Source organism: Mastacembelus armatus, chromosome 24, assembly GCF_900324485.2.
Source record: "Mastacembelus armatus chromosome 24, fMasArm1.2, whole genome shotgun sequence".
In the NCBI taxonomy this organism is placed as follows: domain Eukaryota; kingdom Metazoa; phylum Chordata; class Actinopteri; order Synbranchiformes; family Mastacembelidae; genus Mastacembelus; species Mastacembelus armatus.
The window spans coordinates 15,390,485-15,408,902 of record NC_046656.1 but is presented as its reverse complement, the minus strand read 5'-3'; the positions used below and the strand labels follow the sequence as shown (position 1 = coordinate 15,408,902).

Genomic DNA, 18,418 nt, shown 5'->3' with positions numbered 1-18,418 from the left:
ACCACTTAAGCTGACTACAAGGACACTTGCAGGAGCTTTTGGGCTGAGAAGAGGTACTTGAACTGATTGAGTATCCTTCTTCTGTCCTTCTGGGGCCAAATGAAGTATGGTTAAATAAAACTTAAAGAAGGCTCCATTAGCACTCAGAGCAGCATTTTGAGCAGGCATGTTTTTTTGGCTGACCTTCTACTATGGTGAGGTTCTTCAGGGCCATGGAGTGCTCCCAGTCTTTCAGACGGAGGTCCTCTGTGATCGTGTTGAGGATCTCCATCTCGTTTCTCAGCTGGGCCTCTGTGTGGACGTGGGTCACCCATAAACTGCTGGTGTCCTCTGTTATGTTGCTGATCTGGATCTGAGCAGCAGCAGTATAGTCAGAGGAGCATTAACAGCAGCACTAGTCCTGTACAAATATTTACTTTGTGCTTCCAACACTCTAAAGTTGATACACAGGGCATTTTTGTGTGAGGTGTGATGAACGCCTAACCTGTAAGTCCTGTATCTTCAAGTGGTGAATACTGATGTCATTGCTGAAGGTGTGATTGACAGCTCCCACCGTCCAATTAACGTCATCCAGTTTCTCTCTCAGCACACTCACCTGTCCTGATGCTTCCCTGAAATAAATTAGAAACAACGAAAACTTTATTTTAGTTTGAATCAGACTTTTGTGATTCAATTAGAACATCGTGATTTGGAAATTAGATTCTTTACTATAATCTGAGTGTTAACCTGAGCATGAGGTCCTGGTTGTGGAGCCAGGTGGAGGCTCGAGCCACCTCTGTGGTCAAGCTCGTCAGGTTCCTGCCGAAGGAGCTGCTCACAAAGGACAATCTGTCGTCAAGCTGCACCAGGTAGCCCTCTGACTGAAGGGAGTGAGCCTGGATGCTCCTCAGCTCCACCTCTAGGCCCTGAAAGGAAGAGACCTTAGACTAAGCTACACATTGATTGCACAGTAACTCATAGATAACAAGATTTATGTTGAATAAATATTTAAAAAAGCACTTTTCTGGAAATTACAGGGTTTATTTAGGATTTAGATTTAAATTAGGAGTCTAATCTGCTTTGTAGGTATCACCCACACAAAGTTTTATATAAATGTATACATGCATTTATAGATGTACAGTACAGTGGGAAAAAAAGAACAACCAAAAGTTAGGGTTGAAGAAAGAGGTTTCTTGTCTGGAAGTGTTTTGGTTTCTCTGTTTGGAGGTGATAAAAACTTTGATTGATTTAAAGAGAAACATATTACTGGAAAGGTTGAGCTCATTCATGTCACTGAATAAACTCATCCTCATCAAATTCTATTAATGTCATGTCATTTCAGTTTTGTGTCATACTTTCATGAAGATCTCTAGCCTCTGCAGCCAGTCGCTGTGGTTCTGGAAGAGATTTTCCAGTTTCCAGATGTTCTCCAGCAGGTCGGCCTGAGTGGATGCTTCGGCCAGGGTCTGCTGCAGCAACTGAGAACGCTCTGACATACGGGTCACGTTTTCCATCAGCACCTCTTGCCGCTGTGAAGACACCTGGGAGCGAGAGACTGGGGAAGGGAAGAGAAAGACAGAGAGTAAGAAATTTGTTCTGTGTGTTGACTCACTGATCCCTAAGCCACAGCAAAAGTCCCCAAATCGAGTATCAATTACTATCAATCACTACTGTCAGTTCGGAAATAGCCAACACTTAAATGCAGAGCAGATGTTGATTTAGTCGACTGCTCTAATTCAGCTTGTCAGCTCTTAGTAAATGTATTGTTTTCTTAAATCAAACCTAAATATTTTAATTTTACTCCAAAACCAGTTTCTAATGTTGGCTTACTATGAGGTTATCTGTGCTGTAATGTAATATTGTATAAATTCTGTCTTCATTTTGACTGATGTTGAAGTTGGCCTCTGCATATTGCATACTTGCAGGAGAGAGATTATTGTTCAGTACATCTCACACAGATGTGGATTTCCAGCAATTTTTGTTGTTGATCTTTCTTGCCATTAAAATTCTTGTTTCATTATGTAAGATGTTCATTCAGTCTTATATATACAGCAACTCTGATACAGCAACTCAGATTTAAAGGAAGATATATAAAAAAGCATGAGGGAGACCATGTTTTCCTTTTCAGACGTTGTGGAGTATATCTGGACAACATGACCTGTATTACACACATTCACTTAGCTGTAACATCACATTTGCTGACAGCTAACGTACTGCCGATGAACCTCTCGTCTTGTTTTTGGCTTTGGCGTAAAGCCACAACTTTAGTCTTTCGGTTTTCTTCTCGACCGTGCCTAATGAGAAAAAGCTCCTCAGTTCCATGTTATGTTGAACACATTGCATGGTAACGGCTCGCTAGCCTGGGAGATATTTTGAAACCAGAGTCTCAGTGTTAGGCCATGATGGCATCCCCTCTTTCTGCAGGACAGCAGGGACCAATATGTGAAAAAACCTCAGAATGGAGAAAAAAGGAAATAAAATGAAGCAGATAATTCGCTTCACACATGTGGGCTTTGATACGCTGATGGCCCTAAGAGCCTGATATTACACACACTTTGAATGTTTCTGTTTTCATGTATCTAACAGTGATAGAAGTGTGTGGGTATGCTGGAGCCCAATCCAAGAGACGTCAGCATGACCTCAGCGCAGGAAAAGCACGCCAAAGCCACAGTGATGCAAACAAATCTAAATTCCCTTCCATTATATGTGTTAGGTTTATTCCTAATGACCTGAAAAACTAAATAGGATGAAATCTCTCCACTACACAGGATGCCTAATTACTAAATGATGCTCTGTGAGCAGCAGTGTTTTTTTTCCCCCCAAATTTAGGATTAACCAGAACCTGACAGCATGGAGATTCTTAGCAGTGCTACTGCTTAAAAAGCAAGAAGAAAAGAAGAATAAGACCCAGAAAATGATGATAAATGATGTGTTAAAGAAAAAAGTAAAGAAGAGAAGATACAAAATTGAAAGATCAGGAGAGAACACAAAATAACACAGGAACAATAAAGGAGAAGAAATAACTTTCTCTGCTATTTAGCTGGAACAGTTTTGTTAATGCATCTCCCAGTTGACATTGGCACATCACATTATAATCATCATGTTTACAATTAAAATCCCTAATTTCATCGTCTTTACAACAAGTTGTCTATTTCCTATTTACAGTTTTAAAAAATCCAACATATTATGTGGATCCAATTTAACATTCACTATTGTTATTAATCAGCATGTTGGGTTTCTGAAAGCCTTTCTAAATGACTACTTGATTATCAACTTACAAAATTTATGGTGGTCAAAGAAAAAAAACAAAAAAAAAAAAAAACAGGCGTTTAAACTTAACTTTTTTTAACTTTATGAAATGTTGACACAGAATACAGAGCACTAAACTAACCATGAATAGCACATTTCTGTCAGAGAATCTTGTAAGGATGATATTAAAGTTACAGATGGAGCAGTAGCACAGAGTTTAGTGTTAATGCAAACCATGAATGGTTTCCAACTTTTGTGAAATTTGTCAGAGAAACCATGCTGTGGTTTTGCTAGTTTAAAGGTGCAGAGTTACATTTTCTAACCACAGGCTGTTTGGGGGGCAGTGGGCTCTCACAGGTCAGAACCACTGTGTGCCATCAGTGCAAAGATACATAAACGAATAATCATATCCTCTTGCCAGAACACAGTTGAACACATTTTCCATTGAATGTCTCATTTTGCTTCTTCTGGCTTCATTTCCTTCAGGAATCATCCATCAGCATTAGCAACAGCTCTCCACTAATTAATGTCGGTTTAACTGCGCAGTTAATACGGACTTCTCTGTATATACTATCAACCAAACCACAGAGGTCACTGTCTGAATCATTGAATCACTGAATAGAGATAAAAGGCTCTTCTATTCAATGACACTACTAAAATAGTGACAATAGATTGTTTTAGCAATGCCGACATATTTACAACTTTTTAAGTCTAAATGGCAAACTAGCAAACAGTTGCTTATTTTACACATCCAGCAGGTATGAAGCACCATCATCATTAACTTAAAAGTTGATCATTACAAGTTTAATATTGACTCTATTTGACCTCTTTTTGGTTTCTATCAGCTCCTTCAGGAAATGTTTAGGAAATCTTTAGCTGCTAAATACTCTACTGCGTTCACCAGCTAGTGTCCAACGGTGTCCGTCTGCTGTTCAGTGATGAGCGCGTAAAGCTTTTGAACTGAAAACATCAGTGGGAGCTAAAAGTTTCTACAAAACTCAAAGACGGAGCAAGATGAAACCAATAATTTGCTGTTTGTTCTGCAAAATTCATTTAGAGTAGTATTTCTGGCCACAGGGTTATTATGGCCTATGTCAACTATCCACTCTCCTTTTAGCTCCGGTTTTTGAGGAAAACATCAGAATATTTAGTTGCTAAATGCGCCCCTACGTTCACCAGCTAACCATTAACTCTCTCAGTTAGCTCTACATATAACACACTGAAAGATGAGACTTGGAGTATGTCTGACAAACCTTAACTCTAGCCTGTATGATGGGAAAGCCATCTTTTGACTTTTCCAGTTCTCTCCAGTTCTTTCTGCACTATTTCACAGGCTGGCATGCTGGCTGGACAGTGTCATATTCAGGGCAGAGAGAGGAGACAGAGGGAGGTCCATCAAAGCTCTGTGGGCAAAGCCAAAGACAACATGGTGCCTTCATTTATCTCTCTATCAGCAATCTGAGCCTGTGTGTGTGTGTGTGTGTGTGTGTGCGCTCGCCTGGTATTAGTCACACTGTAGGGACTGTTTACACTTCCAAGTAGTCCCTACAAATCATTAAATTTTAGGGTGATGACTTGGTTGAAGGTTTGGTTGAGGTTAACATTAAGGTTAAAGTAAGTCCCCAGGAATTAATCTGTGTGAGAGAGAACCACAAATTCACTGTTTCCAGGGGAGTGTTAGGCCACACTCTGCTGGCATCATGACAATTATCAGTCTGTCTGGATACACCACAGTTTACTATTTCCCACTGTCAGTGCATGTCAAACTACTGAAAATCTAGTTGTTTTTATTTTTCGCCAACCCTGAAAAGGTTCATCTTTAGTATCAGCTCAATACACTCAGCTTCACTTTACTTTAGCTGCCCTCAAAGCACTGAGCACCTACGTTTTGGTCAATTAAATTCACTAAATGATATCAAGTAAGTGACTCGTCTTTCTGTCAGCTTTAGTCCTAATATTTACTGTAAGTAACTGGTTACTCTTATACTTTTAGTGCTTTCTGAATATGTCAGATGCAGACAAAATGCTGGAGATAATGTGAATCCAGTGCAAGCTTATGTAGAGAGATCATGTGAGGACTAAAGCATGAAGCCCAGCTGTTGAGCTGGCCTGTTCCCTGAGAAAAGAACATGATACATGAATGGACAAAGTGTCCTCCTCTGGGTCTCCGCTGAAAAAGTCAGAGACCATAAAACTGTACATTTGGGATTTTTTGGATCTTATCAATGCTGCTACTCCTCTGACATAAATTAATATCAAACTTAACATCTTAAAAAAACAATACATACAAAAGTCCTTTATACTTCATGCTAAAAGTTTCCAAGTTGCAAAGATGCTAATCTAAGTTCTGTCTCCTGAGGTCTTATCCTGTCTGTCCTGAGGTCCTCAGCGTGTGCTTATCTGTGTGTACTTCATATAATCATGTATTTAGTGTCTGTCTCTTCTCTACTTTAAAGGTTAGAAATGACAGGTAATTGTAAATGGATTGTTTAAGTCTGTAGTTAATCTGAACCTTTTCTGATGATCTCTTCCTGTGTCGCATTTGAAGTGTTGTACAAGTCAAATGTCCTGCAGCGCTTTGCCTTCTGCTCCTGCACCCCGGTTACTAATCTCCTGTTTAACTCTCACAGGCTTTTTTGATGAAGTGGGAGGCGTGTGTATGTGTGTTTCCTAGGAAAGAATATTAAAGCTAAATGAAGCTATAAACTCTGCTACTACAAACAGACTTAATGAGTGTCTGAAAAAAAACTGTTACCTAAGTTTATCAAATGTACTTGATTTAAAGTCTCAGTATCAGTGGGCTTTACAGTTCTGCATCCCCAAACAGTACACCATCAAAGAAGACATATCTCTATCATCAAATCTCATGACTTTCTATTTCAAATATTACACATTTTCACCTAATACATGACTCCATTCTAAAAGAAACTGCTTTCTTTTTCAAGACATTATGATTTGGTTGATTTTGTGTTGATTAATGTACAACAGAGATAGTGCACAAGGAGTAACAATTACCACAAAAACCAAACAAACAAACAAAAAAGGAGTATCCAACTAAGACATATACCTTGGACTTATAATTTGACTTAGAGTCATTTTTCTAATCACATAGTTTGTCTAGGCTCAGAGTAAGGATCAACTCAAACATTCAGCAACCATTAATAAATGTAGGCATTAGATTCCTCCTCAAGATACATCATCTCAGGAGCTACACAACATCAAGTCAAGTTAGGAAAAGGTTTGAAGGATTTTTGAATGCATCAAGTTTTGGCACCTGTGGTTGTACCTCTCATGGCATGTATACATTCCCATGCGTATGTCAAGGCTATCATGGAGACCACACTAACTTTGATTGTTACTTTGGTCTGCTTTCTGTGTGGTAGTGTACACTAACATCGAAGAAAAAAACAAGCTAATCTTCTACTTTTTGTATTTTGTAATGTGAAAAAAAAAAAAAAAAAAAAATATATATATATATAAATATATATATATATAAACACTTTGTGTTTTCAGTGGTTATACAACATAGGGTGAATTTATAGTTCAGCAGAGGGCTAGATGATGGAGTTATGGACATATATAATCAAAGTAATCATGTTTACAATCTATCCTTCATTTTGTGAGCACCCATGAGCTACAGTTGTGGTGAGGCCAAGGTTTACATATATATATATATATATATATATACATATATATATATATATATATATATACTACTACTTTGTGTTTTCAGTGGTTATACAACATAGGGTGAATTTATAGTTCAGCAGAGGGCTAGATGATGGAGTTATGGACATATATAATCAAAGTAATCATGTTTACAATCTATCCTTCATTTTGTGAGCACCCATGAGCTACAGTTGTGGTGAGGCCAAGGTTTACATATATATATATACATATATATATATACATATATATATATATATATATATATATATACATATATATATACATATATATACATACAGATATAGTATAATAAATCATATATATATACATATATATATAATATACATAACATATATATACCATATATAATATATACATATATATACAATATACAATATACATACAATAGAATATACATATAGATATATACACATATATAACATATAATATATACACATATATACAACATATATAGATAGACAATATAGATATACATATATATAGATACATATATATCATATACATATAATACATATATATATTATATACAATATATACATTATATATATATATACTAACCTAGATATAACATATAATACATATATATATGTAATATATATCACTACTACTTTGGTGTTTTCAGTGGTTATACAACATAGGGTGAATTTATAGTTCAGCAGAGGGCTAGATGATGGAGTTATGGACATATATAAATCAAAGTAATCATGTTTACAATCTATCCTTCATTTTGTATATATATATATATATATATATATATATATATATATATGTAAACCTTGGCCTCACCACAACTGTAGCTCATGGGTGCTCACAAAATGAAGGATAGATTGTAAACATGATTACTTTGATTATATATGTCCATAACTCCATCATCTAGCCCTCTGCTGAACTATAAATTCACCCTATGTTGTATAACCACTGAAAACACAAAGTAGTAGTATAATTTGAAAGACATTGTTTGCTACTTGTCTGTCATGGCCGGACCTCCATGAAGTCATGAGTCAGACATGTCTGGTTGCCCTCCCCCTACTACCCTGTCATGTTGACCTTCCCACCTCGACTCCATATCAGTTGTGATAAGCAAGGTGCTGACCCCTAACATCTTTATGGAATCAAGCATTTGCAAATATATCACGATCCTCAACAGTAAAAAGTCAGAACAAACAGTTCTTGTATGTCGAGTCTGGTCTCAAGTCTGAAATAACCCTGCAAAACATAGCTTCAGATGTTGAAACTGTGAGAACAGAGCACTCACTAGCACATCAAATGTGTTTTGATCCTCAGCTGAAAATAGTCCATGACAAATGCACCATGGTTTCCTGCTTGAAAAACATTCATTAAAAAATATTCTGTGTTTAAGTGAAATACTTTGTTATAGTTAGGGAAAGATAATAATGATGATAAAACAAATAAAGAAAATAAGATGAATTGGTCTGTAACAGATTTATGTCAGAACATAAACTCCAGCCTCTCACGCAAAAGTCATTTTGTCTTTCTTGCAAGTTTATCCTCGATACAACTTGTTTTGAGTCTTTTACAGGCCTTATTGCTGACCAAAACAACTTTACGTGTCTTGTTAAAATAGTATAAACATTTTCAACATTCGTAGACCATAATGCAACTCTAAAATACAAATCCACTTCGGTGCAGGGTTTATAATTGACCAGCCAGAGATGAAAGCGATCTGGTCTGGGAGGAGGATGAGAAAACTAGCAACCTGAGAAATGTTAAAACAGCTGGTTTTCAGTTAAAAATAGACAATTTACCATGTGTTGCAACACACACACACACACACACACACACACACACACACACACACACACACACACACACACACACACACACACACACACACACACATACACTAGCTCTGTCACATTTCAATGGCATCCATTTTTCAATTTCCTAATAACAATAAAGGCAACTATAGACTGCACATCTGTCACAGTGTTTTGAATGTGTTTCCGTGTAAGTGAGGGAAACAGTAAGAGACCAGTTACCTTCGACCAGACAGAAGCTGACCAACATAATACTTGACTTTGAGGGGATGCCAGCAGCAGGAAGGAGGGAAGGAAATACAGAAGAAAGAGTCTTTTTGTGAACAGCAGACCTGAAAGTCTTCCAGCGGCGAATGAGAATGAAATTACAGGATCTTAAAATCTAAAAGAGAACAACCTGGTTTCCTTCACACACACATCAAAAAGCAACTATTGGGTAATTGTAAATGGAGACCACAAAAGATGAGATTCGGGTCCAGCTGAAATGCCACCAACTGGCTTAGAGATGGAATGTGTGTGAGATAAAGATTCAATTAGATTACTGCAGCACTAAATAAAAACTCACCATTTCAACACTAAATCAATAAATAGAAGTATTTGTAAGGTCATGTCAAAAAAAGCTAATTCATTTAAAGGATAAAGTTCACACACAGGCAGGAAATGCCACAGAGCATTTATCAGGCGGACACTTTGTCCATTCTCGTATCAAATGTTCTTTTCTCAGGGAACAGGCCAGTTCAACAGCTGAGCTTCATGCTTTAGTCCTCACATGATCTCTTTACATAAACTTGCACTGGATTCACATTATCTCCAGCATTTTGTCTGCATCCGACATATTCAGAAAGCACTAAAAGTAAAAGAGTAACCAGTTACTTAGAGTAAATATTAGGACTAAAGCTGACACAAAGACGAGTCTCTTACTTGATATCATTTAGTGAATTTAATTGACCAAAACGTAGGTGCTCAGTGCTTTGAGGGCAGCTAAAGTAAAGTGAAGCTGAGTGTATTGAGCTGATACTAAAGATGAACCTTTTCCAAATGTATATAAAACAGGGTTGGCAAAAAAACCCAAAAATACAACTAGATTTTCAATTGATTGGCATGCACTGACAGTGGGAAATAGTAAACTGTTTGTGCCTCTTGCTCAAATCTGCATCACAGGCCTGTTTGTGTTGAATCTGAACCAGCTTGGAGGAGAGAGGTTTATAATCAACCACGGTCAATCACCGTAATAAAACAATCACACCACATACTGGAAACTATAATACACAAACTCCAATGCAGCAGACACAACAACACACACCATTTTGCAAATTGCTCCAGCAGTCTCCAGCTGCAGTGAAGGAATGTGCTTTGACTGTTTGGTGGTGATTGTTTGTTTTAATTTTAAGCCTGTACGGGGAACACAAGGGAGAAAAGATACACATTAAGCAGAGTATGACTGATCAAACAAAGTTATTTGTCCGTTGGCTCTGGATTTAGTGTCATCAAGGTCAACCTGACTGCCTGATGTTGGTCTTATTTCTTATTTCTATTTCTAAGTTCAAAAGATCTTTAAGATCTAAGAAGTTAAAGCTACAATTATTATGAATATTTATATTAACTCAGACACAATTGACTATGGCAATGTTAAATGTGCTACTTTCAGTGGTGAACTTATATATTGCAATATTACAAAGCTCTCTGTGTTGTAGTAATCTAAATTTACTGTACAGTTTGGTCTCAGTTGGCTTAGACTAGCCACATATTTGGTATAGGGTCATGAACCCACGCTCATATCCATGTACATACAAATGTCATAGTCATTGCACAAGACCTGGATCAGCAGCTGAGGCTGCATAGAAACCACTGCAAACACATAGATGCATGCAATGAGTTTATTTGTCAACAGAAACTGGTTTTATCAAAAGTGGTTGCAACAAAGTTAAAACTGGAGATTCAGCATGGCATTGTAGAATGATGGGGGTGGGGGCTCTTTTGTTTGGTTATTTTATGGAAGATTGAGCACAACAATGTTTCTACACTGTGGAGCTGTGTCTCAGAGGGAAGCTGTGCGTAGAGCTCAGCCAACTGTAACTCAGCTTCAGGAATGTCCAAATGAAGTGACAGCGGTGGGGTTTGTTTGATTTCTAAGTGTGGACTCTGATGTAGCAGGCATCAAAGTGAGGCTCTTGCTGTGAGAGGATGAATTACTTAATGGATGTGTGTGCATGTGTGTGCATGTGTGTGTGTTTGTACTGGTGTTCTGCCTGCTTGTGGTTCCTGGAGTGAGGTTGGTGGGTTTTAAAGAATTTAAATAAGCCTCATCCACTAATCTTTAAAATTGATCTTTTACTATTTATCTTCTCAAATGTAATAAAAACACTAAACATGGCACTGTACTTGTACATTCTTAGAGGCTTTTTAAATATTGGTAATAAAGTATATTTTGTGCTGACCTCTGTACATCCTTCTTGATTTTCCATCATACATCATAATAATAATAATAATGACTTCCTTTCCTACTCAGAAATGAACATTCAGATCTAGATGGTCCACTGAGTGTGCCAAAGCCGAGCTTTATCACGCATAACTTAACATGTATGCTAACAAATCAGGAAAAATGTTTAATTTCATGGGCCATTTCAGCTACGAAATCTAACACTTGAGAGTTCACTTCGCATGACTCTGGAAGATGCTTAAACAAATCAACTCATTTAGAAAGCTAAAACTAGGATAAGGCCTCGGAAATGTAAAAAAAAAAAAAAAACAATGTGTGATCATTAACATCAATACCCATAACACAAACACCTTTCAAAGATTTAAAAAGTACCCTGGTATAAATGTCCTGGTTTGTTTTGATTGGACTGTATGGAGGTGGTGCTCTACACATTCCTGCTAATGGTTTCACACTGTTTCACTAATCAACAGGAGGCAATGCGCCCAAAAAAAGCAATAACATGCCAGTAAAACACAGGGAGGAAGAAAACTAGTTTTAACTATTAAACTCACTTTAAGCCACACAGCAAATGTAAACAACTGAAAGAACAACTTCCAAGAAAATTCGACAAAGTACATTTAAACTTGGCAAACAACCACACATCAGTCTGCAGGTTGTGTCATTTGCTGTTGGTGCACAATGGTAGAGGACAGTATACTGTCTATTAAGTGCTATGAACACATCAAACTTTATAATTGCTATATATATGTCCTTCTAAAGAACTAGATGTCTCCCAAGCTTGTATGAGATGTAAATGTTTAGATAGTATTCTGTTAAATTATTCAGCTTCAGAGAACAGTAAAGTCCATTTTTCATTGAATTGATTATGATTATGGACTATTGATTATAATCTATTATGGAAAAGTCATTGTTTTATTGTTTCCTCACATTTCCATCATTTGTTTAATTCTTTTGTTCCAAGACAAAGTTGGAAAATAACAGTCATTCAGTATTAAGACGCCAGCTTTCATAATTTTACACTGTATGTTTCTTTGGACTTCAGTGCCAACATCACTATTTGCTAGATGAAGCCCCCTACACAGTGTGGTGTGTGTGTGTGTGTGTGCGCGCGCGCGCCTGAGCACAGCCTGCCCTGAGTCTTTGGAATCTGTTGTTTAATTAGTCTGCTAGTAAAACAGAGAAAGACATTTAGAGGATTAATTTTGGCTCCTGCTCTTGAAATCTCTAGGGGCTTTAAGCCCCCTCTGCTGTAGATTTATGAAACCACTGTAACTGTTTATCGAGAGCTGCATCAGTGAGACCCGCTGCTTTTATTTGCGTGGGAGTTATTTACTCACCGCAATGTCCCATTTTACTGCATCTCATGACCTTATTTGGCTTGAAGCTGAAATGACTGAACTGGTACATGTTTACAGCCTTTTGTTTAGGCTTTTCCAGTCAAAGGTGTCAGGTGTTATATTTCTACTTTTTATTAGACTTCTTTGATTTTATTAGACTTCTCTGATGGTAAATCATATTGAATGTGACATCTCAACATTTATAGACAACCTATTAAAAATGAACAGTGATGAAATTAGGTATTTATACCAAAGATGTGGACTGATCATAAGTCACTGCAACATGTATTGTTGTCTGCGGAGTAGTTCTGTCTCAAGACACCATAAAAACTCTTTGCAACACTGAGGAAACAGAAAGACAACTGGAATAAGTACCAGTGGGAGGGAGACAGAGAGAGAATGAGGTCTGGTCCAATTAGTCTTGACATGTTAATGACCTGCATTTGCCTGAATGTGCTGTCTGTTGACTTTTGGGAGTTCACTTGTAGAGGAATGAGGAGCTGACCTTTCTCTCTCTTCATTGAGAGTATGTGTGCCCCTCTTATGATGGACCCCTGCTGGGAATGCTGGACTGTTTCCAGGGTCTTTTCTTCAGAAAAGATGTGGAGTAGACCAGAGCACAAAAACCTATTAGAAAAGGCTTTAAGTTCTCAGAGTCAATTGGCCCTGGGACATCTTGTACATGTGCCATACGTGTCCAAATATGTGTGTGTGTGTGTGTGTGTGCGTGTGTGTAGTCATGTTTGAGGTTTGTAGGTTGCTTTGTTCGTGTTATGTGTTTTGGTGTGTGTATATATGAGTATGTGTTTTTGTATCCCTGATACTGTGTATTTTTATGTGTTTTGTTACTAATTAAATGTGCACATATGTGGATGTTTGTCATGTGTGTCTGTGAATGTGTTTTCATTTGCATTCCTAAATGTACTTCTCAGCATATATGTGTGTTTTTATGTGCCAGTTTCTGTGTCACTGTACATGGACATGAAAACGTAAGTGTGTTTGTGTCTCTCTCTCTCCTGGCACGTGCTCTCAGCCTGTGATGGTGGATTTTCTTTCCTGCAGGTGACGTTTGTTTGGAGAAGGGATTTCTTACCCACATCGAGTGTAACCAGACCAGAATCAGAAACACCTCATCTTTAGCAGCCCCTGTTTTCACAAGGGTGTGGTTCAAGACCTTTAAAGTTGTCAGGAGTGGCACTTTGTGGTGTCAGATTTAGCCTTGAAATGTATTTCTGTGGACAAACGTAGCCAAACGCATATGGTCGACAGTCAAGTCAGGTTTTATCTTGTATCATGTAGTGACAGAGGGTGTGCCTTTGTAAATAACCTCAAGAAGAGCTAAAGTAATCCAAAGCTTGTAGCTGTGATAAATTTAGCCTTTGTTTTTCCTAATGGTTAGATATGGCAATGACCTCTGCCTTGGCAGGGTCCCATGAACCTAATGTTAGTTGGAAGTATCTATAGGAGAGAAAAGATGCTTCAAAAATATCTTCTAGGCCAGATAAACAAAGAGACTGTGGTTCAACATTCTGCAACAAGAATCGACATATTTCATCCTGATTTTATTCTTTTGTCATAACACCTACAAGCACTACAGGGCATCATCACTGGGGACATTTGCTGAAATAACTAGTGCTGCAGTGAACATGCGTCACACAGCATAGTAATTAGTCTAGTAAACATATAGGCCCAAGTATAAACCACACTACTTAAAGGGAAAATTGTCACTCAAACAAAAAATTATCAACTTATTTAGGACATTTGAGGAGTAGATGACTCTGTGCTTGGTCACAGATCAGAATAAATGGTGGATGAAACAACATCAGTTACACTGGCATGGAAACGTGAAAAACACTAGTTGCTACTACAGCGGACACTGTTTCAGATAAGATTTTATGAGCCCCCAGAGCTTATTGCCCATTTCTGCTTGTCTGTAGCATGCCACTTACCTACAGCAAGATTTCATGGCTCATAAGAACAATAACAAACTCAACATCATGTTTTCCAGCAATTAACCGACTGAAGAAAAGAGCCCCACCATGCCAAACCTGAGAGTTGCATGTTTGCGCCAACTGGAAAACATGACTCAGTTGCACCTACAGTATACAGTAAGTTAAACAGAGGATGTAAGGCTACACTCTAAGATCTGAAGCATATGGAGGGGAAATAACTCTATAAACACAACTGGCTGACATCCTTGCACAGAACCTATAACATACTACAGGTGTGTGCAGAAACTAGCTTATCCTTTGGGGCTATACTGTATAAACAGCAGGTGGACATATATAATACTGATTAACTTATTTTATCACCAACATACCACCTGTACAACATGACACACTGCTAGAGTCCCATCCAGCTCATAAATATATATATAATTATATATATATATAGTCCTCCTGTCCTTAACTCACAGCCAGTTATCAGTCCAGGCTCCATCTCTGAGGCCATATATGGGCCAATGTCTAGTTATTTGATGTGTTTGTTGGGTGTTTTACATGACCTGTTATTCTGAAAAATGAATCCAGATGTAGCACAAAGTATTTGTAGTGGTGTCTGGCCAAAAATGCAACAAAAACATCCCAATCCTTCACACAGGAAAAAAAGTAAAAAAAATAAAAAATAAAATCTATATTTAGGATTTGTACAAAAAACAGTGTAATGCAATGTAGGATATAACTAAACTCATGCATAACCTTATGTAACCCTTTTAGCGTGTATGACCGTCACTGTGTTTGTAATTACAGCTAAGGCTTAAAAAGGCAAACACAAACCAAACCATGAAAAAAAAAAATCGGAATATCGTGCTGGTTGGAACACGACAGAGTTAATGTGCTAGTAACTGCCCATAGATCACTTAAAAAATGAGACAATTCTGGCTGCCCACTGAGACCACACACACTATCCATAAAAAAGAAAATAAAAAAAAGCTCTGGTCATTTAACAATATTGTACATGATGATAAAACATTACTTAATATGTTACATACTGGATACACTTTTAATCTAAACATTTCAAGTTTACTTTTGCATTTTTCTCTACTAAAGGTAGAGAAGGTAGGTAAAACACACAGATTATTGCATAAATTAAACTGCTTAGGAATTTCCTAAAAAAGTCCATTTTGCTGCTTTTTAGTTCAAGAATCACATGGACCAATCAACTCCAAGCAAGAGGAGGTGTGCTTTTGTGCAATACAGCCAGAAACTGCACAATAAAGCTCTTTTGGGTATAAGACATTAAACCATTTGTGGGATCATAAATTCAACCTCTCTTTCATTGTTCATCTTCAAAGATCACAGCTTTCACTCTGCTCTTGTTCTTTAATACCTATGTCCAATAATTTCTCATTCTATTTGTGTGAACCTACCATACCTCATTGTTATGTAAGACCACATGGGAACCACTGCAAAGACACTTGCAGCTGACACATCAACATTAATTGAAATAATACAATAATACATCCCATTGGGGAATATTTTGATGTATTCTGTTTAATAAACCGATGAAATGATTGCTGACAGATTTTCTCTGCTTGCAGGTAGTTAAGAAGATTAACAGAAACAAAAATACAAAAACGTCAGTGAACACCACATCCAAATATAAACTACTGCATCATTACTCACCACACACCAAGAAAAAGACTGACCTCCTTTTGTGCACATACAATGTGCCAGTGTATCAAATAACAGGAAAAGAAATTGGTAAATCAGACTTGAGCATGTGAATCACATGTTCTGCGGTAACGCTGCCTGTACGCTTGTACACAGGTCAAGGGAAAGCCTGATACCTTAGGTTCTGTGCAACTAGGGAGTAAAAACGTTTTACTTAGGTCAAGCGGCAGGGTTTCTGGGAAGCACCGTTTTCAAAAGACGTAAATCTTGCCACCCTTTGAGCTAGCCAGCATACTCAGTTGTCAAGTGCGGCTCTAATGCTGAAAGGACAAAACATTTTAAGTAATGGCCCTCCTCTTGAGCTGTCAGCCAAAACCAGTGACTACAAAGACAAAAGTTTCTCCAGCAGGCGCCTCTATGATGATAAAAGTCTGGTTTCTGGCCGGAGGCTGTTCAAGCTGCCACAGACACTGTGTATCATGGGAAGTGAACATGTGACTTTCCAATTACTGACCAATCCCTCTGCTGCTACCACGCTTCCTGATCAGAGCTGAGAAAGCTTTCTTCCATCTGCATGGAGATAAGTTTGTAGAAACCATGGACTGATAAGGCACTCCTTAGCCTCATGATGAATGGAGCAGGATTCATCTGGCTCTTGTCTGTTTTTATCCATCTGTTTCTGTTTATCACTCTCCACTCCTTTATACCTCAAAACACAAAATGTAGAATGAAATGCGCTGACAGAAAATCATGTCATGAATGCAGATGTTTTCAGCCAAACAAGAGGCTCCTAACAGCCATAGAGTATGATTGTGTTTGAATGCACAAGAGATGCTGGGGCTGGTGGAAGGTTAAAAGAGGCAGCATAAGAGCTGGGAAAAACAAAAAGTTAAAGTTGAGTAAGAATTCAAACAGAACGTAAGCGTGGTTAACAGTTGAATGTGTGTTCACATCGGAAAACTGGCAGCAGCTGTGAGTGTGCACATCACATGAATGTGTGCGTATAACACAGGGGCCTCCTGTGCAGTTACACTGAAACCAATGAGCTTTTGGATGGCCGGCATTTTATTTAAGACAGGCCTTTTGAAAAGCTTGGTTTGATTACTTTTCTAAAACAACCTCATCTAAAAAGCCTTAAATAATCAAATATCTCTGTGATGACAATGAAGCGGTTCAAAACTAAAACTCTGTGCCTGGGAATACACACAGCCACAACCATTTAATGGCATCAGCTGTGTGGTTACAGCATGAGCGGGTGGCTCGCTGAGAGAAGCACTTGAAATTAAGTTAGGATTAGTGAATCCACCAGTATCCTGCTGGTCTGAAGCCAGGTAACTCTTTCAAACTATCTTCCTTAATTTGTCTGCCCTTACAACTTAATTCCTTTTCTCTTTGTCTCCATCAGCATCTCTGTCTTCCACTCATCTAATGACAGAGTTGACTTTTACAGGAGGCCACAGAACGATTTGTACAAGGTAATAACCATTAAAACCATTAAACCGACCTCTAAAAGCTCATTCACACACACAGGAGGAGGGGGAACTGCAGCAGCAGTGTAAGCTCTGAAGGCACTGGAATTTATTACAACACAGTGTCAAAGATTGAGTGATATGAAAACAGCAGCTAAGGCAAATTTCCATAACGTACACGGCCAAATTTCCACATTACAGTTTTGCTTATTTTGTGCCTGTTACTGAGATATGTAATATTTGAAAGGAATATTGTTTGTGCCTTCAGATGTAGCTTTGAGGTGGTTCGGGACTTGCCAAACCTTTTGCCAGGTAGAGAATTACTTTGGTGGTATGTGAATGACTGCTCTCCCTGTTTCATTACATAATGTACCAATGACTGGCCTTAAACAGATCAAAGCTAAAAATATAGACCTGTTTGTCTCAAATCAGAACAGACTTCAAGTTCCAATCTTATTCCCTTACATTAAAGTTCTCTGCTGCCACTTTTAGACATAAACCTCAACCCTTAGAAAAAGTTATCAGTTGACAGATTGGGCTTATTAGTTGACAGCCATTTGCAATGGAGATCAATCCAAATCAGATCAGCTCGAGGCTAAATGCATAATCTAATAACCAAATGTCATTAAAATGACAAAACCTGATTTTTCCTCTTTTCTTGACTTTTTAGCAGTCAGCTTTGCTCTATAGGCACCAAATTAGATGCTGAACCCTCAAAAATGGCACAAATCTGTTCAACTGAACCAAATTATCATGCCCTGGATCTCCTAGAAAATCAGTTAAAATGCCAACTTGTGAATCAGGAGAAAGCTGGTTTAGCCTTTTGCTCTCCCTGTGTAGCCCTTGTGTACGTCAGACTACATAG

General features: G+C 37.9%; 1 protein-coding gene across 3 annotated transcripts in view; it reads right to left on the bottom strand.

Annotated features, from left to right (window-relative positions):
• Positions 1 to 18,418, bottom strand: part of scara5 (scavenger receptor class A, member 5 (putative)) — a 58,954-nt gene that overhangs the window by 29,848 nt on the left and 10,688 nt on the right. For all 3 annotated transcript variants that reach the window (XM_026318697.2, XM_026318696.2, XM_026318695.2), the window contains exons 4-7: positions 1,335 to 1,534; positions 727 to 905; positions 485 to 611; positions 184 to 352 (exon numbers count right to left, since the gene is read on the bottom strand). In XM_026318697.2, coding sequence (XP_026174482.1) covers positions 184 to 352; positions 485 to 611; positions 727 to 905; positions 1,335 to 1,534 — 675 coding nt within the window. The remainder of the gene's footprint in view (positions 1 to 183; positions 353 to 484; positions 612 to 726; positions 906 to 1,334; positions 1,535 to 18,418) is intronic.